At 32.8% G+C, this 24958-nt stretch overlaps 2 protein-coding genes across 3 annotated transcripts; one reads left to right on the forward strand and one right to left on the reverse strand.

Moving 5' to 3' along the window:
• LOC109326855 (auxin response factor 19-like) lies at positions 3353-13995 on the forward strand. Its single transcript, XM_019559731.1, has 15 exons — positions 3353-3632; positions 3778-4163; positions 5012-5124; positions 5213-5308; positions 5776-5832; positions 5964-6119; positions 6218-6302; positions 6615-6705; positions 6787-6951; positions 8791-8986; positions 9396-9534; positions 9674-11487; positions 12054-12244; positions 13258-13454; positions 13498-13995. The coding sequence occupies exons 2-14, from the start codon at positions 4121-4123 to the stop codon at positions 13430-13432; spliced, it is 3321 nt and encodes a 1106-aa protein (XP_019415276.1). The 5' UTR covers positions 3353-3632; positions 3778-4120; the 3' UTR covers positions 13433-13454; positions 13498-13995.
• LOC109327135 (20 kDa chaperonin, chloroplastic-like) lies at positions 14926-17693 on the reverse strand. 2 transcript variants are annotated; one of them, XM_019560182.1, is made up of 6 exons: positions 17577-17693; positions 17238-17428; positions 16341-16520; positions 16064-16219; positions 15754-15831; positions 14926-15266 (listed from the first exon to the last, which is right to left on the reverse strand). In XM_019560182.1, exons 2-6 carry the CDS (start codon positions 17412-17414, stop codon positions 15093-15095), a joined length of 765 nt encoding a protein of 254 aa, XP_019415727.1. In that variant the 5' UTR covers positions 17415-17428; positions 17577-17693; the 3' UTR covers positions 14926-15092. The 2 variants fall into 2 exon arrangements, with proteins under 2 accessions (XP_019415727.1, XP_019415728.1); XM_019560183.1 differs by having other exon boundaries at positions 17238-17416; positions 17577-17688.

The raw sequence follows: 24958 nt of genomic DNA on the forward strand, positions 1-24958 counted from the left end.
ACTTTTATAGCTAATTCATGATGATATATATTCCATGTGTCCAATTGTGATTTCATTTTATGTGTTTTTGCTATATATATAGTGAAACCAAAAATAAAAAAAATTGCAAATTGAGATTGGTGTCCATGAGTTTTAAAATCGAGGTCAGGATATCACTTTATTTTATGGGTAAAAATTAATCTATTTGAAAATGTATAATTGTTCCTCCTATCAACTATCGTTCATAAGAATCGAACATTAACATTTAGTCATATGATATTTGAGGATCTAGTTGAGTCATCATACTTCACTCGACCCATAGTCCTTCTTATAGTGTCCATGAGCATTAAGTGATGATTGAAAAATTATATTATTATTTGTTTAAAATATTTATTTATCTAAAAATTATTTAAACTATTTATACTAGTTGGCATTAACCCTTAAAATGAGAACAATATAACAATGCAAAAGGCAAAGTAGATTGGTGATGGATCTTTGCACATGATGAGGCTGACCCTTTAGGTGTGTGCATGCCCATAATTAAGGAGTACACACAATATATTTTTATATATACGAATAATTTTTTCTCTATTGAAAAATTTGGGTTTAGTTATGGAAGAAAATAAATAAATTATAAAATAATATATTGTATTGATAATATTGTGAATGATAAATTTCTTTGGATTCAAAGCCCTGGAAAAATGTATATTATGTTCTCACAATTTGTATGAAATATCTTTTGTTCAAAATATATAGTAAAAAATACACAATTAAATTCTTTTAATATATGATGGGTCATTGTTTTTATTTTATTATTTCAATTTGTTTTGATTCCTCAAATTTTGTTGATACAAATTTTGTTGATGAAGTACCCCCTCTACTTTCCATGTAAATTTTAATGGAGTATGCATGAGATGATGTTTCATTAGACTAAGTATTTTAACATAATGTATCATTTTTCTTATTTTAATTAATGAAATAATTTCTATATATGTAAAAAGAACTAGGGGTGAAGAAATGAATTTCAAACAAGTTAGTAGACTTGAATTTTCATTTAATCAATCAAGTTCAAGATTAGTGGAAAATATAATTATTACTAGTTTAATTTTTGAAAATGAGTTTATGAAGATTTGAAATGAAGCGAATTCCTTATGTCCCTCCGTCACATCTTTTTGTATTCATATTCTATTATTTTATCGTAAAGAACTAATCTCTTTTAGGGTATGTGACTATCTTCCCAACAAATATCACTTTCAGGAATTAAACTATTGATATTTTGGTCATCCTGAAGTTCTAACGGACTTTACAACACTAGATCAATGTCTTGTTGGTATACCCTGCTTTTACGAGTAAAGGAAAGTTCCACATACTATAATTTTTTAGTATAACTTTTAATTGTTAAGGCTTTAGTTTAATTAAGGTATAATCATCTCTCTCTTATAGGAACCAACCCTTTGACATGTGAAAATCTCCTACTTTTGAGGCTAATGGGTCCTAGCGTGTATAATTCTTCTCTCCTTTTCTTTTTATATGCTTTTTTATAAGTCAAGAATCAAATACTAATAATTAATTATATCAAGAAAGGTGGAACCTTTTGTTTTTTCGGTTTGTTTTATTTATGATATAAAGAAAAGTGGAACTTATTTTTTTGGAATAAAGGAGCAATCATGAAAAAGAAAAAAAAGATGTGTCATTATTATATTTCTTGTAACAAATATTGTTCATATAATTCGAATTTTTGATATTATATAATATTATACGTGTAAATCATCCTATATACATTTATTTTAACTTAATTAAATGTTTTGACTTTGACTTCATTCAAATGCATCTACACTAAATATTTAGTATAAAGACTCTTAATTATACTAGTTTTACTGAATTTGAAAATAATTGTTAACTATAAATAATACTAATGTTTCAATATTTATTGTTAGTGAATGTGAAACAATACTCTAATACCATTGATTAAGGTATTGAAAAATGAAACATTATCTTGAAAAATAAGTATTAATGGACTTAATTACTCAATCCAAATGTTAAGAACCTTAAACATTCATCAACAAAATTCTTATTGTTAATATTACAAGTATCTCCATGGTATATGATATTCAAAGATTAGATGCATTTGGATGTAAAGAATCATTGATATCATGTGCCACAAGTAGCCTTTTTCAATATGAAAAAAGAAAGAAGCTTTTTCAAGTTTTGTGGGTCCCTAGCATCCATGATGAATCCCTAAATAAGAAAACCCATAAAAAAAATAATGAAGAATGTCATGACCCAACTAATATCCTGATTTCTGATTAGGAAGAAAAAATAATTTATATTTGCTCAGAGATAAAGTTTAGGATGATTTTATATACTTTTCCCATATAAATATCTACAGTGGGTTTGAGTTATTCTAATAGGAAACAATTAAGAGAGAAAAATGTATACTCTAATAATGTAAGAGTTTTTTACATTGTTGTTGTATCATCTACCATTTATATTTAACTATTATTGATTTTAACTAAAAATAAATAATACAAATGAATTGTGAATGATATATTGACTATGTATAAATCTTTATAATAAGAGTATATAAATATAATATTAATCTTTAACCATTAATGCAACCATGCCAATGTTTGAATTTAGTTAAAATTTATTGTTGCATAAATGCATGTAGTTCCCACAAGTTTAGGGTATTGACCTTTTGAAGAACATCCATCATTATTATTCTTAAATTGCCACACACAAAAAATAGGAAAAAATATTAGAGAGTGTGATCTTTACTATTTTGATATTTGAGTTAGTTACACTTGATATTTTTATTTTAAAAGTTAAACTAATATTCCTGAAAGATTTAAACCATCTCAAATGAAAATGAAAATGAATTTAAGAATATAAGAGGGTCTATATTATTAAGTCAAACACATTTATAAATAAAAATAAATATAATTTCTTCCCCTTGCAATATTGAGTGGAACATGAGAATAAGACATTGAGGAATATACTCTAACACAATGTCATGTAATTAAGCAAAAGTATAAAATCTTTTAATATATACGATTTTAAATTGTGGTTATAATAGCCAATACGGTCGTTGCTATGTATAGTGGTATGAATTGTTTTGTGATTAAAAATATATTTTTGAATTTGATATGACCAGTAGTTGCGTTGCGACCTAATATGATCGCATTAATATTAATGTGATCCCATATCAAAATGCAATTACGACGTAATGAGGCGGATCACAATATTATGACCATACCACTGTATAGTGTATACTACCAACAAAAAAATACACTATACAGTGGGGCAACTAAGTGTACCCCGCATTATGTTGACAAAGAACTATCCCAACCAGTATCGTTATCAACAATCGAATGGTATGAGGGATGATGTAATAGTGATGGCTAAAGTTTATATTTGATATCGGTTTGTTCACACTTCACGCATAAAGAAAACAGGAAAAAAAAATTAAGCTTTGTTGCTTTTGTTTATGCTCCTCTGATTCAACGGCAACAAGTTAGTTTTCTCCACTTTGGTCCCGGAGACATCACCCTCTTTCTGCTACCTTAATCCTCACAAACCCCATTTTCTGACTTTTCCTGTTTTGGTTTCTGTTTTTTGTGTTTGCTACTAATCAATATATGATGCCTTGAAAGGTAATTGATTGATTATTCTCTTTGTTATGTTGAGTTTTAAAGTGGGTTTTGTTTTGTTTTTGTTGAAATGGTTTTGAACCATAGATTTTGGTTTCTTGGACACTATGAACTTAACTTGTTTTCTATGTTTATGTCAATGTTTCAGCTGCAAAGTTCTGGTTTTTGGGATTTATTTATTGCATTAGAGGAATCCCATCATTGACATTTGAGCTTGAGTTTTTGGATGTTAAGCTCTAAAAGTAGAGGCTCTGTGTTGTTGTGGTGTTGAAGCTTGCAATTGATTGCATTTTTGGGGAAAAGGGTGAACTTTTTTTGTTGATTCTGCTCTATATTGTTGGAGAAACCAAAGGGGGTTCTTCATTTTCTGTTTGTGTTTGGGGAAGTGCTGTTGATATTGTTGAAAGATGTGTTGAAGTTAGAATTGTGTTACTGTGGTAGAAGACTTAAGAACAAGGTGTAATCTTGTTACTAGAAAACAAAAGGTTATAATGAAGGTTCCTACCAATGGTTACTTGACAAATTCAGGGGAAGGTGAGTTTTTTCAAGGTTCACTTGCAACTTCATTGTGTTCTCTTTTCTAGTATTTTCATGTTTCATCAAACACTAACCCTATTGAGTTGACTCTAAGCATGATTGCTTTCAAGGAAAATGGTAGTTTTATTTTGTTTCATTAATTTAATATTTTCATAGCATTATGACATGATGAAGTGGGTATTCATCTGAAGTTTTTGTAGATGCTGTTCATGTGGTTAATTTTCATGAGTTTTTATGGCCCTTTTCTTAAGATTTTTGTCTTTTCCTTGGACTAAATAAATTTCATAAAACCTCCTTGACTTGTTACTTCCTCTTTAATTTATTGCATTTTTCGGTCTCATATTTGTGTAACATAAACATAACTGATCTATAAAATTGTGGGAAACCAGATTATTTTTGTTCGGTTTTCGCGAGTATGGAATAATTGTTAAAAAAAGGTCAGTTGTTGCTTCAGAAGTTTCAGTGTTCGTTCTACTTTTCGTCTTTCTTTTTTTTGGTTGAGAGGGAAAATCAGGTACAAGATGGATAATAATGCACATGTTTGCATGATAATCTCATGTAAGAGATTCTGATAGGCATGGCCTTGATTTTAAAAAATAAAGGGGTTTTAATCTGAAATTAATATGCCTATGCCATATATGAAGTTGTGTTTCTTTGAGCTCTTAAGGCATGTTATAGTTGTTGTCCTTTTAGGAAACATGTTTTCTACAATTTAAGTTTTTTCCTTCTTTGTTTCGAACATTGATCATAAAAAAGCGTTGATAATATTGAAGAGTTGAGATTTACTGTTTAATTTGTCTATCCTTCGATTCAACAATGTACATTTATGTCTGTGCTGATAACAGGGGAAAGGAAGACCATCAATTCAGAGTTATGGCATGCTTGTGCTGGACCATTGGTTTCTTTACCTCCGGCTGGGAGTCTTGTGGTTTACTTCCCGCAAGGGCACAGTGAACAAGTATGTTTCTTATGCCGTGAATCTAAGATCTTGATATTTCTTTATTTCGGTTTCTGATCAAATTTCTTTCGACCATTATAACTTTCAGGTTGCAGCATCCATGCAAAAGGAGGCAGACTTCATACCAAGTTACCCGAATCTTCCGTCCAAGTTGATTTGCATGCTTCACAGTGTTGCCTTGCATGTAGGTGCACTTTCCTTGTGTAACATGGCTGTTCAGGAATAATTAAAACTTGTGAAGAAATGTTTTTTGTTAATTTTTCTAATAATACATGTTCCATCTGAGATTTTTGTCCTAAGCACATGCTAATTCCTCAACTTATAGTTGACATCTTTGGATCATGTCTTGTCATACGGATAAACTAGTTTTCTAGGAATGTGTTTTGGTAAAAAGGTTGACATTTCTGGATGACATATATCTTTATACCAATTATATCAGTTGTCTTAAGCTTAATCTCGGATAATGAAATACTTTGCTGTCAATGTTTTTCCGTCTCATTTTCTTTTATTGGCGCATGTCAATCGTTCACCTCACCCAGATTGTTGGTATAGACCGACCTGGGTGAATAGCTGGAAGCAAGTGATATGATGGTATGTGGAAAATGTATACATTTAGAACAAATATTAACATTCTTTTCGGTTTTGGATCAGGCTGATCTTGAAACAGATGAAGTCTATGCACAAATGACCCTTCAACCTGTAAATAAAGTAGGTCAGCTATTCAATCTCAGATTTTGTTGATATTTATCTTGCACCTCGGATTTCTTTCCTGCATTTCTTTAATATTCACCCGAGCCAATGATCGATGTTAATGATTGGTTTATGTACCTATTCTGCAGTATGACAAGGAAGCAATGCTAGCATCAGACACGGGCCTCAAACAAAACCAACAACCTACTGAGTTCTTTTGCAAAACTCTTACCGCAAGTGACACAAGTACTCATGGTGGATTTTCAGTGCCTCGTAGAGCAGCTGAGAAAATATTCCCACCTCTGGTGTGTATCCAACATTTTCATTTTTTCAAAGATTTGGAAGAGTTTTATGTGATCCATTTCGATTTTCCATGTCTGTGCTGACCAAGAGTTTTTGGCAGGACTTTTCATTGCAACCTCCAGCTCAGGAAATTGTTGCCAAAGATTTGCATGACAACACATGGACATTTAGACATATTTATCGCGGTACAGCCACTTCTATATATCCCTAGTTGTCTCCATCCTTTGTATTGATCGATATGGTACACGCTTTAGTGATTCAAAATTAAGATTCGTTGTTATGTAAACCACAAAGGTGTATACTATGTTGTTTGATGCAAGCTCATTTTGGTTGGGATAAACATATTTGAATTTTTTTCCTAGACAATCAATTTACAAAAAATAAAAAATACTCCTTGACTTTGGAATCACATTATAAATTGTTTGTCCAAATCATGAATATAGAAGTTGTGTATTATATGTAGTTGAATGCTAAAATTGCTAGAACATTGACTACAGGACAACCAAAGAGGCATCTATTAACTACCGGTTGGAGTGTCTTTGTTAGCACAAAGAGATTGTTTGCCGGAGATTCTGTTCTTTTTATCAGGTAACGAATATACCATTTTTATTGGAAATTTCAGGAATAATTCTCACCCTGTTGCTGAGACAAATATTTTGTTATTTTTAGAGATGAAAAACAACAGCTTCTTTTAGGTATAAAGCATGCAAATAGACAGCAGCCAGCACTATCTTCATCGGTAATATCCAGCGACAGCATGCATATTGGCGTTCTTGCTGCTGCAGCTCATGCAGCTTCAAATAACAGTCCGTTTACTATATTTTACAATCCAAGGTACTATTTCGTATGATAGCATGGAACGGCGTCCATTGTATATTTGTAACAGCCTCTTATAGATATCTGTCGATTTAACAGGGCCAGCCCCTCTGAATTTGTAATTCCGTTGCATGTAGGTGCACTTTCCTTGTGTAACATGGCTGTTCAGGAATAATTAAAACTTGTGAAGAAATGTTTTTTGTTAATTTTTCTAATAATACATGTTCCATCTGAGATTTTTGTCCTAAGCACATGCTAATTCCTCAACTTATAGTTGACATCTTTGGATCATGTCTTGTCATACGGATAAACTAGTTTTCTAGGAATGTGTTTTGGTAAAAAGGTTGACATTTCTGGATGACATATATCTTTATACCAATTATATCAGTTGTCTTAAGCTTAATCTCGGATAATGAAATACTTTGCTGTCAATGTTTTTCCGTCTCATTTTCTTTTATTGGCGCATGTCAATCGTTCACCTCACCCAGATTGTTGGTATAGACCGACCTGGGTGAATAGCTGGAAGCAAGTGATATGATGGTATGTGGAAAATGTATACATTTAGAACAAATATTAACATTCTTTTCGGTTTTGGATCAGGCTGATCTTGAAACAGATGAAGTCTATGCACAAATGACCCTTCAACCTGTAAATAAAGTAGGTCAGCTATTCAATCTCAGATTTTGTTGATATTTATCTTGCACCTCGGATTTCTTTCCTGCATTTCTTTAATATTCACCCGAGCCAATGATCGATGTTAATGATTGGTTTATGTACCTATTCTGCAGTATGACAAGGAAGCAATGCTAGCATCAGACACGGGCCTCAAACAAAACCAACAACCTACTGAGTTCTTTTGCAAAACTCTTACCGCAAGTGACACAAGTACTCATGGTGGATTTTCAGTGCCTCGTAGAGCAGCTGAGAAAATATTCCCACCTCTGGTGTGTATCCAACATTTTCATTTTTTCAAAGATTTGGAAGAGTTTTATGTGATCCATTTCGATTTTCCATGTCTGTGCTGACCAAGAGTTTTTGGCAGGACTTTTCATTGCAACCTCCAGCTCAGGAAATTGTTGCCAAAGATTTGCATGACAACACATGGACATTTAGACATATTTATCGCGGTACAGCCACTTCTATATATCCCTAGTTGTCTCCATCCTTTGTATTGATCGATATGGTACACGCTTTAGTGATTCAAAATTAAGATTCGTTGTTATGTAAACCACAAAGGTGTATACTATGTTGTTTGATGCAAGCTCATTTTGGTTGGGATAAACATATTTGAATTTTTTTCCTAGACAATCAATTTACAAAAAATAAAAAATACTCCTTGACTTTGGAATCACATTATAAATTGTTTGTCCAAATCATGAATATAGAAGTTGTGTATTATATGTAGTTGAATGCTAAAATTGCTAGAACATTGACTACAGGACAACCAAAGAGGCATCTATTAACTACCGGTTGGAGTGTCTTTGTTAGCACAAAGAGATTGTTTGCCGGAGATTCTGTTCTTTTTATCAGGTAACGAATATACCATTTTTATTGGAAATTTCAGGAATAATTCTCACCCTGTTGCTGAGACAAATATTTTGTTATTTTTAGAGATGAAAAACAACAGCTTCTTTTAGGTATAAAGCATGCAAATAGACAGCAGCCAGCACTATCTTCATCGGTAATATCCAGCGACAGCATGCATATTGGCGTTCTTGCTGCTGCAGCTCATGCAGCTTCAAATAACAGTCCGTTTACTATATTTTACAATCCAAGGTACTATTTCGTATGATAGCATGGAACGGCGTCCATTGTATATTTGTAACAGCCTCTTATAGATATCTGTCGATTTAACAGGGCCAGCCCCTCTGAATTTGTAATTCCGTTGGCCAAGTATAATAAGGCCTTGTACACTCAAGTTTCTCTTGGAATGAGATTTAGAATGATGTTTGAGACTGAGGATTCCGGAGTACGCAGATATATGGGCACAATCACTGGAATCAGTGACTTGGATCCTGCTAGATGGAAGAATTCACAATGGCGCAATCTTCAGGTATTATTATGTCTTTTGAAGAAAGAGATGCACTGTTTAGATAACTATATGAATAAAATAGAAAAAAATAATTTCACTCTTTCCTGTTTATGAAATTGGAGCATGGATATTTTCCTGGCACTTATTATTTCTATCTATCGACTTCTGAATAATTGAATAAATTGTTTTATCCCTTGGTGTTTGTAGAGATTCTAACATTTATTTTAGTCTTCTCCTCAACTTATGTAAATAAAGAAAAAAAGAACTTAGAAGTTATAACATGAAATGCATTATGGTTAAATGTTCTATAATTTCATGAGTGGTAATCAGTTTCTGGCCTACCCACCAAGTAGTACCGTGTGTTTTACGGTAGTCAATACTGAAATTTTGTCCTAGTTATTGAGACAGTCGATTTTTTAACATTTGACAGGTTGGATGGGATGAATCAACATCTGGTGAGCGCCCAGGCAGAGTTTCAATTTGGGGTATTGAACCAGTAGTGACTCCTTTCTACATTTGTCCACCTCCATTTTTTCGGCTCAAGTTCCCCAAGCAACCAGGAATGCCAGGTAGGAACCCATCTAATTAGTTCGAATTTCATTCAGAAACTTACTTACGCCTTCCATTGATTATCTCTAATTCGCCGCATAACAGAAATATTTATAGATAGGTGGTAACATGATCCTTACTTTGTTATTGATTTTGCAGAAGATGAGACTGATGTAGAAAATGCTTTCAAGAGGGTGATGCCCTGGCTCGGTGATGACCTTGGCATGAAGGATGCCTCAAGCTCATTATTCCCTGGTTTGAGCTTAGTGCAATGGATGAGCATGCAGCAGAATAATCAGTTCTCTCCTCCTCAATCAGGATTTTTCCCTTCATCCATGCTTTCATCTGATACGCTGCACGGTAACCTTAACACTGATGATCCATCGAAGTTATTGAACTTTCAAGCCCCCGTGATGACTTCACCACCAAGTCTTCAATTTAATAAACTTAACCTACCAAACCAAGTCAACCAATTGCAACAGTCCCCAACATCATGGCCTCAGCAGCAGGAACAGCAGCAGAAGATGCAGTTGATGTTGCAAACACCAATGAACCAGCTCCAGCAGCAGCAGCAGCATCAGCAACAGCAGCAGAGGCACCAACAGCTTCCTGAGCCACAAAACCTAACACAGCAACAACAGCCCGAACTGCCTCAACAGAGAGATCGGCCGCCACAACAACAGCAACAGTTCTCTCAACAAACCATTATGAATAATGAGGTAGTTACTTCTAACCAAATTCCAAATCAGTGTATACAGCAACAAGTACCCTATTCTCAGCTTCAGCAACAGCAATTATTGTCAGGCAGTGTCCCACCCCAACAAAGCACCCAACCGGTCAGTAAGAACACATCGCTAGTGACATTTTTACCACAAGACTCACAGTTTCAGCATCAGATAGGCCAGCAAGCTAATCTCTTACAGAGGCAGCAGCAGGCACAGATGCAACAATCTTCATTGCAGTTATTGCAACAAAGCATGTCACAGAGAGCATCACAGCAACCACAAGTGACTCAAATGTCACAGCAAAGCCCGTCAGAGCAACAACTACAGTTGCTACAGAAATTACAGCAACAACAGCAGCAGCAACTTCATTCCACGACGCCTAGCGCACTTTTGCAGTCTCAGTTTCTACACCAACAAAATCAGCAGTTACCACAACACCCTCTATCACCGCATTGGTCTCAACAACTTGGCAACAATGCATTCTCAACAGAGAAACTTCTCAACACCAACAACAACTTCTCTTCATCTCTGATGCAATTACAACAGCCTCCTGCGAACCAATCCCTGTATACACATAAATCACTTACTACTACTATATGTCCCCCCAGTCTTACAGATGTAGATGCCCTCTCATGCTCAACTTCACCATCTGATAATAACTGCCAAATATCTCCTAACTTTTTGAAGAGAAATCATCAAGTACCATCCACATTAGGGGGAACTTCAGTGGTTGAGCCCACAAGTAATCTGATGCAGGAGCTTCACAGTAAGTCTGACATGCAAATTAAACATGAATTATCCGGTATGAAAGGACCTGACCAGCTAAAATATAAAGGGACAATCACGGATCACCTGGAAGCTTCTTCTGGAACATCTTACAGTATTGACCCGGTTAACATCCACCAGAACTTCCAACTTCCTAACTTCTGCATGGACGGGGATGTCCAATCACACCCTAGAAGCAATCTACCGTTTTCATCAAACCTCGATGGATTAACACCTGATACCTTGCTCTCAAGGGGTTATGACTCACAAAAAGATCTTCAAAACTTGATGTCTAATTATGGTAGTGCTCCAAGAGGCATTGAAACTGAGCTATCCACTGCTGATATCAGTCCTCAGTCATTTGGGGTTCGGAACATGCCTTGTAAGCCTGCTAGCTCAAATGATATGGCCATCAATGATGCTGGCATTATGAATAATGGCTTGTGGGCTAACCAGACTCAACGAATGCGAACATATACTAAGGTTTGTCATTATTTAGCAAATTTACACAATTGTCTAAATTGAGTATACTTACTGCATACATTTGGTGACTAAAGGTTTAAAGCAATTTGGATAAATACAGCGTAACATGTCAACCCATTCGGATCAATAGAATGATGTCATGCAATTTCCAGTAAGCTTAAGATTTTATTACTTTTAGCATGATATTCATAGAATGATGTCATGCTTCTAGCTCAATACTGGATATGATTTTGTGTAAGGATTTTCAGTCCATCTCAACCATTTCCATGTACATTTTGTTTTACTGGAGAGCTGCTCATTAAAACTCAGACGCTGTACAAAATGAGGCCCAACCATAAAATTTGAATATGCTTGTTTAAAATTATTTTGAATTGTAAGTGTAAACTTAGCTAAATCATGAATAACTTATTCCTTGAGCTTCTTTATGTAGTACTTCTTAACTGGTATTAACTTTTGAGACTATCTGGTAGTAAAGAAATGTCATTGATGCAGTGTCATATGGAAACTATTCTTAAATGCTTAGACCTTTAACCTTCTCAAATGTTCAATACTTGCATATTTTGTAGGTTCAAAAAGTTGGATCTGTTGGAAGATGTATCGATGTCACCCGTTACAGAGGTTACGATGAACTCCGGTATGATTTAGCTAGCATGTTTGGGATTGAAGGGCAGCTTGAAGATCCTCAAAGGACCGAGTGGAAACTAGTATATGTGGATAATGAAAACGACATTCTTCTTGTTGGTGATGACCCTTGGGAGTAAGTACTTAATTCTTTCTACTTATGAGTGGCTATAGGTTGGGTTAGGCTAGGGGTGCCTAAATATTGGATGGCGTGGTTTATAAAGTCTTAGCCTGAGTCTAAGTTATTCCTAATCATTTTCTCTATGACTTTTGTTGGTCGTTCTACCTTTACAAGTTGGCCTAACCTCTATTTGATCTACTTTCCTTGCTCGGGTTTCTAACGGTCTCCTCCACATAGTTCAAACCATCTAAGGCGCGATTCTACCATCTTTGTTGCAATAGGAACTACCTCAACTTTGTACATAATGCATTTATTCTTAATCATATCTTGTCTAGTTTGTCCACTCATCAAACATAATATATTCATCTTTGCTACATTGAGTTTATTCTTTTGTTGATATCTTATCGCTCAACATTCAGTCTCATATGACATTGCAGGTCTTGTAGTTGTGCGATGAAATATTCTCTTAAGCTTGAGTGACACATTTCTGTTAAATACGACACCTCAAGCACTTCATCATTCCATCGCACCTCATCTTGTGTTCTTACACTGGTCTTTACTTTATCATATGTATCATTGATTACTTAAATATAGGCAATTTGGACTCTTTTTTTCTAGAGCTTCTCACAATACCTCTCTACACATTATCATATGTCTTCTCCAAATCAATGAAAGCCATAAAGTAAATATGTACATATTACAAAGTTATGATTATAAAATAAATATTAAATAAGTAGGTCGATTAAGTTAGGCCTGTGTGATTGTTACGTAGTTCAATGGGACTTTTAAGAAGCCTAAGTCTGACGTGTTTGCTAAATAGTTAAGGCATGTGTAGGCCAAAAGGAGGCTAGGTCATTAGCCTCCCTCTGGCCTATTCCCACCCTAAGTGTACTTGAGGGTGCTTATAATTCAAATGCTACTAGAAATTGATCCCTATGATCGAAGTTATATACTTTATAACATAGGCCTTATCCACACAAGTAACAAGGTGGTTAGTTTTATTAACCTGAACTTACAATTCCTTGCAGAGAATTTGTAAGCTGTGTCCAGAGCATAAAGATATTGTCATCTGCAGAGGTGCAACAAATGAGCTTGGATGGTGATTTAGGAGGTCATGTTCCAATCTCCAATCAAGCTTGTAGTGGAACAGAAAGTGGCAATGCATGGTATGATGATAACTCAGCAGGCTCATATAATAGATAAAGATGACAAATATATTCACATTCTTGGAGCTGTCAACTTGTATATTTTAAGAGATGGAGAACTAACTTGACCCTTAAGATATCTATGTTGTTCCTTCTCTATGATTACAAATGCAAAGGAGATATACTCATTGCAAAAGATGTAGTTGGTGCTTCTCATTGAACACACTGTTTTTTATGGTGAGTGAGAAGTTTAAATACTTAGGGTAGATTCATTTACTATTTAATGATATTTGAATCTGCTATTCTTCTGGTTGATTGGTTAGGATTTTGTTTTGTTTTCGAGTAAAACGTCATTTGTGTCTAAAGATTTGATGGTCACCAACATCGTCTCTCAGAGATTTTTTTTTTTATGTCAGCTAAATCTCTGAGACTAACATGACATTCCAGATGTATGTCACATTAGTCTCAAGAACAAATGTAATGTGGTGCCGATTTGATGTTTCAGGAATTTAGTTGGTGATAAAAAATCTTTTGAAGGACTAAGTTGTTGATGATCAAGATTCAAATGATAGGTTAGGGGGTGTATAATATGATCCTTCTTACATATAAAGATTATTTTTTACTTTTGTACCTTTTTGCATTTTTGATAGTATAAGTGCTTCAAATGTTGCTTCTAAATCTAGGGGGTCTTAAAGTATTGTAATTTCTTTCTAGATATTTGTTTGTGTACCTTGGTTATTACTTATTATGTACACTTGTGGCTTGTAGAGGACAAGTTTTTATTTACTCTTACAATACCACAATTTATATCTGTAATTTAATATAGGTGTAATCAATAATTGATTATAATAGAATTTGTTCTTGCTTTATATAGTCTACTTGTGAGAGTTGATTTGATCTCAAATTTCTCCTTTTATCTTAATAATATATATATTTTTCAAATGAACAATTGCAGAGGTACTACACTAGAAACATGAGTTCCATCAATGTCTTGTATACACTTATCTAAACTTCCAATTTTTTGCCAAAGAAAATTACACTTTGACTTTCTAAAAATTAAGCCCAATCTTTTTGTTAGTTATCTATTCACAATTTTGTAAGGCTCTGCAGTATATAAAGTCCTATTGTCAAACCTATAAAGTCACATGTCTTTAGCTAAGTGTCATAAGCATAGCTAGACATAGAATTGCACTATGCTAAATAGCCTTAGAAACCTTCATCCTGTCATTTTTGTACTACCAAGGGTATCCTCTCACATTTTTTAGTAAGAAATTAATTTTTTTCGAGGTTCATGATTATCCCTTCCTCTATTATTTATTTTAGAGTCTTTTATTTCTCATAACATTTACCTCATGCCAAACAACAAGATCACAGGCGATGAAAGAAAATGCATTTTTTTGTACTATCAAGGATATCACTTCACCTTTTGAGTAAGAAACTAATATCTTTTGGGGTGCATGGTTGCCGCTCCCAGAAATCGAACTCTTACCCTTTTGATCATCTTGGGGATCTAGCGTAGCCACACCACACATTTGTTAAACTAAAATTGGACATAATAAATTCAAACACTATGGTTATATCAAAGACAATGCAAACTGTCCAAGAAACAGAAATTCCAATAAACTATATCTCAATTGTCATTACAATGAAAAACAATACCATTTTTTCCCTCAAAATGAAACAAAAAACTTTGCTAAAAAAACACAAACAAGTTGTTCCTAAGAGAGGATAGCTATGATATCTGAGGCTCTCAAAGCAATGTAGTCAGAGCCATCTTTGCCCTTGAAATCATTCCCAGCATATTTAGAGTACAATACAGTGTTCCCTGGAGTAACAGATATAGGTGTTCTCTTACCTTCTTCATCCAAAGGCCCTGGACCAACTGCTATAATCTGTAGCATACAAAATAGTACAAAATGTTCAGCCAAAGCATTGTTGATTCACAACAAAGTATCAATCTTGAAAAATGAAATTGGACAGTGGCAAATGTCACTTAAATGTGGGATATTATTCCTCTAATGTGAAGAAATAAAGGCAGATACAACTTTGGTTTGACAAAGTGTATAGAGACTTCAACTCATTAAATGATCTAAAGATAGGTACACCCTTAGAATCAAATTTACTTTAGAGAAACTTTTTCCTAAGAGTCTATTTGCGAGTTGGGTTTTGAATGGGAAAGAAGGGAAAATGAAGACTTCAAGGCCATGAAATACACTTATGAGATGACTCTGAAGCTTTCAATTTCCCTCTAAAATCCAACTCGCAAACAGGTCCTAAGTTGTGCCTGGGCATATTACAATCTGACTTTCCAAGAAAGTTTCTTTAAGTCAATACTGTCCATTTTTAATAACAAATCAAACACTACACTAGAAAACTTACTGTGCCAACAGAAGGTTTCTCCTTGGTTGCCTCTGTAAGCAACAAACCACCGGCGGTCTTTTCCTCAGCTTCGGCAAGCTGCGGTCAGAATTTAATGGATCAATAGATACCATATTAATTATCACAAGCATCTAAGGGTATCACAGAGTATAGTGTCTTTAAATGTTTCTAATGTATGAAAAATAAGGTTATCACAAATTATGACATGGAAAGAACCTAAATCCACCTTGAGTTTACAGATATGATTGAACAAAACGATGCGTTATCGAAGACTTAAAATAAGAAAAGCTCTGAAGACATGTCAGCATACCTTTATCAAGACTCTATCATTCAAGGGTTTAAGATCCTTGACATCTTCAGTATCAAGGATACCGACAATGTCATCATCCTTCAATATAAGATGCTTTGTACCATTGAACTCCACCTCAGTACCTGCATACTTTGAATAGACAACTTGCTCCCCCGACTGTACCAAGAAAATGCATCACCGAGTTAAAATTCGGACAACACTCCTTCTTCATTATTAAAAAAGTAATAAAAAAATCTAGATTAATGAAATTTATGATTTCCTAGCACAATAACAATACCTTCACACTAATGTCCACTTTGTTCTTTCCAAATGTTTTTCCTTCTCCAACAGCAACAACCTCACCGCCTTGAGGCTTAGTTTGAGCGGTTGAGGGAAGCAAAATCCCGCCCTGTGTCTTCTCTTCCGCTTCCTTAATTTTTAGCAGAACTCTGTCACCAAGAGGCTTAATAGCGGTATACTGCACGGTAAAACTACAACTCAGGTACATGTAACATTGGATTTTTCAAAAACAAATGTCATGATATAAAGGCAGAAGCATTGTTCGATAATTCAATTACAGAAGGCACGAGGAATTAACAACAGTATATGACATGTAAAAAAATTTCTTATTAAAAATATTACGAAATTGTCCCAAATTAAAAGGTAATATACATGCTTTCATGAGCAATATTCTCCTTCCCTGAAACATATAACCAGATTCTAAAGTTCTGTTGTTATTCGAGACAAAGCGTAACGAATAAATATTAATTAAAACTTAAGACTACATGCTCTAAACTAGTTTTCCATCATCAATTTAACCCTCTAAAGATTTCAGACAACAATCAAGTTCCTTCACCTTCAAAACTATGATTAATTTACAATTCATGTCCAAAACATTTGAAAGGCCAACTTTAACCATTGGCAAACTCTAACCAAAGATTGGAGATGTAATCAAAAGATGGAAAACTTATACTAAAAACTACAACTTTTAACTGTTCAATATATTAAATAACAACTTCACAATAGAAATTTTACAACTTTAATTCTTTAAAGAGTGCCCTTAAGAATAGGGATAACAATTAACAAGACTCTATTATAAATTAAAGACTAATATTTAAAGCAAGTACAACATGTCCTTCTATGGAGAATTGTATAGCACCAATAATGAAAAAAAATTGAAAAAAAAAAATCATACTTTTGGGGCAACAACAGTGCTGGCTTTGACAACAATACCCCTGAAAGATCTTTGTGTTAAAGTTCCAATTCTGACATGTCCCACACATGGAAACTGAACCTGCGAAAATCGAAGCCCTTCAAATGATACCATGTTCCTCACGGAAATTGATGATGTTGTGAGTTGAGTAGTTGCCATTGCTGAAAATCACACTGCCCAAAAATTGAAACAAATAATCAAATCACCCAAACTAAATTTTAGGGAAAAAAAGTGATTTTTTTATTGAAAAAACCTCTTTGGTAATGAAAATTGATGTTATTTGAATCAAAGTTTGTTAATTTAGAAGAGAAGGGGCATTACCTTAGTCGTAGAAATTGAGGGGTTTGTGTGAGGTGAGAGAATTAGAGGAAGTAGTGTGTGTTAAAGGAAGAAGATAATAACCCTAGCCAAAAAATTGGAGTTTTATCTGATTAGAGACCCTTCTAGAACTACCTAGTATTTCACCAAATATAAATTGTTCACATCAAATGATTTATACTAATAACATAAAGAAATGAATCGACTTTTACTGAAATTACATAAAATCACTTTTTTTAAAACTACATAAACCCTCTGATTTATATATATTATATTGACTATTTATGCAAGAAAGATAAGTATAATCTCTTAAATAAGAAAATATGATAAATATAATTAAGTTAAACAAAAAATATGATATATTGTGGAAATAAGTACAATAGTATACGAGTCAGTACCTTTTTATTATTTTTGGTTCATTATATTATTATATTATAGTATAAAAGTGATTTAAACAACCTTTTCTTACAATTATTGATGTATTTTGTAATGAATCAAAAAATAATAAAGAGATGTTGACTCTTATATTATTTGGATTTGTCTCTACAATATATTATATTTTGCTTAAGTTAAGTATATTCATCACCCTTTTTGTTTAAAATATCATACTTATTTATCTTACAAGTGTAGTTAGTGTAAGGCATGAATATAAAAGTGGTGATTTGTGTAGATACAAAAAAAGATGTGTGATTTGTATAATTTCATAAAAACTGAAATATGTAAATGTAATATACTCTAAAATAAATCATTCCCAATATACTAACATCCCTCAAATTTAATGGAATTTATAAACTTATTGTTCTTTTATGGTTTATTGGTTGGTCGGACTGGAAGTGCAGACAAGAGTTCTTCTGATGTTCATGGCAAGGATTCTTCTCGTATTTGGGTTGAGGTTGACTTGGATCCGCCTGTGGAGGTACCTGAAAATGTTTTTCGACGATCAAGTCAATATAAGACTAGAGAGGTAATGCTCGAAAACAATAAATGAGAATAGAGAGGTAATGCTCGAAAACAATAAATGAGAATAGAGAGTAATAATGATAAGTGATTAATAGAACAAAAGTGTGATGAGTTAAGTGATAATGGAATAATGATACTTCATGCTCGGGTGAATCCCTTATAGTGGATGAGATGAATGATGTGATTTTGGAGGGTACTGTTGGCATGGTCGACCATCCTAGCCTATCGAGGGATGATTTTCATGTGTCAAACAGATTTGGTAGGTATGTACTCTATGCATAGTTGACTTATAACTTATGGCAGGTTTGGTAGTCGTATTGCAGCCTGTCCTTGTCGTGTGGTAGGAGATTAGGTGAGACTTGCAGGCGGTGTGGCAGGTGGGATGTCAGGGTAGTGGTCCCAAAAGTTGTCCACCATGTGATCTTTCATATATTTCAAGATCCACCCTACAATATCGAGCCAAAAATCCAAAATAAATGATTTTAGCCCTTATAAGTTATAAAAAAACGGATTCCCACTTTCAAGCTCATGTCACGGCGAGGTACTGTAGAAGAAAAAACCGCAAAATCCGATCCCATGTTTCATAATCAATTAGTTAACATGTTGGTTAATCGTATTCTGAAACACAGAAAAAAATCATTGGCTTATCAAATTATCTATCGAGCTATGAAAAAGGTTCAACAAAAGACATAAACAAATCCACTATCTGTTTTACGTCAAGCAATACGTGGAGTAACTTCCGAATAGTAGTAAAAGCAAGACATGTAGGCGGATCGACTCATCAAGTTCCCATTGAAATAGGATCCACACAAGGAAAAGCACTTGCCATTCGTTGGTTATTAGGGACATCGGCAATTGTAAGGCATGTGGTTAAGCTCTTTGTCCGACTATACCCGGTTCTTGGTCGGCCATGGAATAAGGTAGCTCGGCCAACATGGAATGCTTGGTCGGCCAGGTGGAGCAACATGGTCAGCCAGAGAATAACGTAACCAAACTAACATGGGATTCTTGGTCGGCTAGGGAAAAACACAACTCGACCAACATGAGATGCTTGGTCGGCTAGGTGGAGCAACATGATCGGACGAGTGGAGTAGCATGGTCGGCCGAGTGGAGCAACATGATCGGACGAGTGGAGCAGCATGGTCGGCCATGGAATAACACAACTTAGCCAACATGGGATGCCCAGTTGACTCGGATTGAACAGTTGCTTATAATCTAGTAGGATGCTCGGCAGTCGGGCATGATGGTAGACTTAAAATGCTACTGATGGAATGCTCAGTATGGTCGGTTAGGGAATAACTCAATTCGACCAACATGAGATACCTGATTGACTAAAATGGAACACTTTTCATAATTTTTACACTTATATAAGACATTCACAATATTGAGTATCTGATGGGGTGAATATAATTACATCAACCTTCCCCTTAACAATGTGTTTAATATTTCAAACCTGAGTGGTATGATGAGTACTTTTAAAGTAAATCTTTGAGGTGACATGGTAATTTATATTTAGACTTTTCTTCAAAATTATGGTAATGGAAAATAAGAATATAAAAGAGTTTTTTTATTTGAAAGCTAGGTACATAAACTCTTTTGATTAATTCAATGTATAATTTAATATTCATTCAGGTAAGTATAGGTGATTCAATTGTGATTTTTAGTGTTGTTAAAACCGTATCAGTTATCAAATCGGTCAAGGTACTAATATAGTGGTACAGTGATTCAACTGGTGGTTCAACAATTAAATCGCATGCCGGTTAAACCGAACATATCTGCTTATATTTATATATAAACCTATAACAAAAAAAACTCAAATAGGTAGATACTTAAATTTATAATCCATATTCATAATCTACTCAAAATTCACATAAACAAAAAACTTTAAGTCTTTAACAAATTCAAAGTCTAAATTACAAAACATATATTAATCCAAAAGCATCACTTAACAAACACAAAATATAAATAAATGACACAAGTTCATAATTCACCCTACAAAACAAAAAAATTGGACTTTTAACATTTAACACTGATGAGTCAAAGTTGTCTCATATCGAGGTTCAATTTTTGCACCAAATCCTACATTCAGATTGTTTACTTCAAGATTATACAAATGTCACTGAGATTACACCAATGTTATGAACCAAAATGTGTAATCTACGTATATTTTGGAAGCATGTGCTTGAAGTATTGAAGAAACGTTAGAAAGAGGGGTCACCATGTAATGGGTTTTGAAGTATTTTAAAAAAAAATATGTGTATAAACCGGTCGGTTTAGTCAAATTTTGGCCGGTTCACCAGTTTTGACCGATTTTGATACTTAGCCGGTTCAACATTCGTACAGTACCGGTTAGGAGTCCAGTTCACTGATTTTCCGGTCGAATCGACCAGTACGGTACGATTTTTATATCACTGGTGATTTTAATTGTGGTAATTAGATAAAGTACGGTGAGATTCAGTTGTGTTTGAAAAATGAGGAATAGAATAAACTAAACAACACAACTAGTTGACTCAAATCATTTCATTTTGTTTTATTTTTTGGTCCTCAAGGTACTACACAAATAATAGGAAAGTTAAATTGAATTTAGAAATATTTTTAATTTGTGTACTACCAAGGGTATCCCTTCACCTTTTGGTAAGGAACTAATCACTTTCGGGGTGTGGCTACCCCTTTCAATAAATGTCGCTCCCAGAAATCAAATCCTTGACCTTTTGGTCGTTCTGGAAATCAAATATGAACTTATACTACTAGACCAATACATTATTGGTACATATACGATTTTAATTGTACATCAATATTATTGTATATGTCATTAGTCAAGATATTTTAGATGCATTATTACACACTTCTCTTCAAATTCAGTTAGGTTAATGGCCGATGAAGACAACTAGCATAAGTTATTTGTATGTAAGTCAAAGTTTGGCTACTACAATAAATGAGAAATGGGTTTTACTTAAGTTACAAATAACTTTAAATTAATGAGCCAAGTGTTCCACTCAAATCTATATTATATATACTAGTCCAACCAGAGGTTTTGAAAATATGATTCTAATTCGAGAAGATAATGAGTTTGGATGGTTTCAAGTAGTTAACAGTGACCCACTCCCGTTTATTTCTTCTCGAACTCAAACTCACCACATACTCATGTGAGTCTTTAGGTACTTAGCAAATGATTGTATAAAAATTTAAAAAATATTAAAAATAATTGAGAACAACTTATTTAATTATATGTTTATTCCTATAATTTTATATGTTATTTTAAATTGTTAATCAAAGAAAAAATAGTAAATTATAAAACACAAGTTAAATTGTCCATTATACATCATTCCTCTTAGTGAAACAAACATAAAAAATAAAGTAACTATTTCAACATTGCTACGAAAATCTATTTAGTAAGAATTGTTTAATAAACATAACATTACCTCAGAGTCATAAATTAATAACACAAGATCATTACTAAACAATATAACATCACAATTATGATAGAAAATTTATTTAGCAATAATTATTTAATCAATATAACATCACATCACAATTATAAATTAATAACATAACATCAATACTTAATAACATAAAATCACATTTATGGATTAACATGATTTTATAATTATGGATTAACAACATAACATCACATTTATGATTTACATGATATTATAGTTATATTATTATGAAATTTAGGAATTACGAGTATAAGTAGTTACGGGCCTGAGTATCTCATTAGCCAAACTCATTTAATACTGAATTTCAAAATCTTCGATCTCGATTACACTTGCATCCAAAAATACAAACTCAAACTCGTTGTGAATAATACATGCGTGTTCTAGTACTCATTATCATCCCTAATTCAAAACAAAACTCAACCCTAGTTAGTTCCACGATCAAAGATAATAATCAATTGAAATATATTGGATGAATGAGCGTACTAAACAATTTGTGATTGAGAATAAATGTATGAGGGAAAAAGTTGTGGTAACCTCTTATTGTTGAAAACATGGTGAAATTATGTCTTAGGTGGTTTCAACATGTGTAAGGAAGATCATTAGAAGCCACAATAAGGAGAGTATATCAAGTATATGTTAGTCCAATTTCTAGTGCAGATGAAGAACAAGAAAAACTATATGCAAAACTATTAGAAATATTTAGAGATCAATGTTTTGTTGGCATAAATGATTTATGACAAAAACATAATGACATCATTCAATCAATGTACTTCAACTTCTTTTTCTTTGGGGAGTACAATTTTGCTATTTGAATTTAGATTATCATGCGTCATATCCCAAGATTCGTCACCACAAAAAAAGGATAATGGTAACTTCACCATTAACTACTTCAATTTAATAATAAAAAAATACATGTCTTACGAAGACATAATTTTGAACTTGCAATCTTCTTGTCTAGCATGCAAAGATTTACTTCCAAAATAACATATCCAAATTATAAAAAATCTCATAGATGCCACAATTGAAGAATTTACACCTTCCAATTTTTTATTTTTTCTTGTAAGTAAATAAATCGTGAATATGGTCCAAGTAATAAATGGACAAGTTTCTTTTGGATCTCAATTCCAATATGATCCCTATACCTCATTAGTCCATATTATGACAATAATTTTTTATTCTTACCAACTCAATCTTGTTGCACCAAGTAACAAATATGCATGAACCATTTCACAAAGTATATGTCCAATAATCCAAAGTCTCGAAAATTAGCTTGCTGTCTTCCGGTCGAAAAACAACATCAATACGAACTAAACTACCTCTTTAAGATAAAAATCAATTACTTATTTAATAATATGATGTAATTTCATTAAATACTTTAAAAAGAAATATTTTATATTTATATTAATAAATAATAATATATATATTTAATAGTTGTAGGTCATTAATTATCTGGCAAATCTGAAGCTAATTTACTAACGTTATTATTATATAAAGACAAACTTTCACCAAACATAATCATCATTTACTTTAATTTCTTAGTAATAAATTTATGAAAATACTTTAATATTTAAAATAGAGGAAAGTAATAATTATTAGGATAAGATGGTAAAACTTCAATTATAACACACGGCTCCAACTCACATAATACATGGACATGTGATAAGGGTTAATGTGACATTTCTTTTGCCATAACACTTCTTAAGAGAAATCTTCACGGAGGATGATAATTAAATTTTGATTTGCAACTGAATAAATTTTTTAGGAGGAAAATATGACAATATGAATAATTAGTGTTTTTAAGGATAGATATATTGTCATTTATTAGTAATATATCATTTTAAAATAAAAAATCTTATTTCGTATGATATAATACTAAATCAGAATAACGTTGACGAAAAGTAAATATGGAATTGTTGTTATTTGATTTTGCAATTAAATCATAAAATTAATGGCTTTAATGATTTCAAATATAATTTGATGAGCTTTAATGGTTTCACAGTTTCACCTGTGATTAGGGATGCAACACAAGGAAAAGATGTACAATAAAAATATATTAAAAGTACCAAAAAAAAATTAGGGATGACAAAAATATTTGACTTAGTGGATGCCCGTCAAAGACCCACAACCTATACTAGCAAAAATAACTTTTGGATGAGAATGAGAATTATAATACCGCATCATAGGTACCGCGTATATATTTTAATTAAATATTTTATATTTTATTATTATTATTTTAGCATTGCATTTTTTGTATTTTATAATAAATTTTAGTAATTGAACTAATATATATATATATATTACCCAAATAATACTTATTTTTATATATTAGTTATTATAAAATACATAAAAATTGAAAATCCATGAGGTATTGGCAAATGTCTACTATCTATAAAGAACATATTCATCAATATGAACATTTTGATCGATGTCTATGCTCATAATGGTTCGTCTAATTCTACTGTGTCTCTCTTAACTATATCACCAATTTTATGTTCCATCAATGCTTATGTCTTCTAATATGTGCCAAATCCTTGACTTTTCATACACTTCTACAATCTATATCTTATGCTCATTTGTGTGCAATGTCATTCTCTTCCTTTCAATATTCAATCTTATATGTAATACTTATTTTCACCTTTCATTTGATTATTACTCCAGATTTGATTTTCATTCATTTAATAATACTTTATTTATTTTATTTGTTTAATAATAATAAAATCAACAATAAAATTACATACATTATTTTGTTAATAGTAAATAAATATTTAAACTAATAATTAAAATAATATATATATATATATAAATAAATAATAATAAAGATGGAGGAAAGATCGTGATTTCACCTGATTTCCTCGATCATTTTTGAATTGTCATAATATGACAGTCTTGTTTGTTAAAATTTAATTAAATATGAAATTATAAATATTTTTGTTAACATAACAATAATTAATAATAAAAAGTTATAGGTATAAAAATATTTGAAAT

This window comes from Lupinus angustifolius, chromosome LG14 (genome assembly GCF_001865875.1).
Source record: "Lupinus angustifolius cultivar Tanjil chromosome LG14, LupAngTanjil_v1.0, whole genome shotgun sequence".
Lineage (NCBI taxonomy): Eukaryota > Viridiplantae > Streptophyta > Magnoliopsida > Fabales > Fabaceae > Lupinus > Lupinus angustifolius.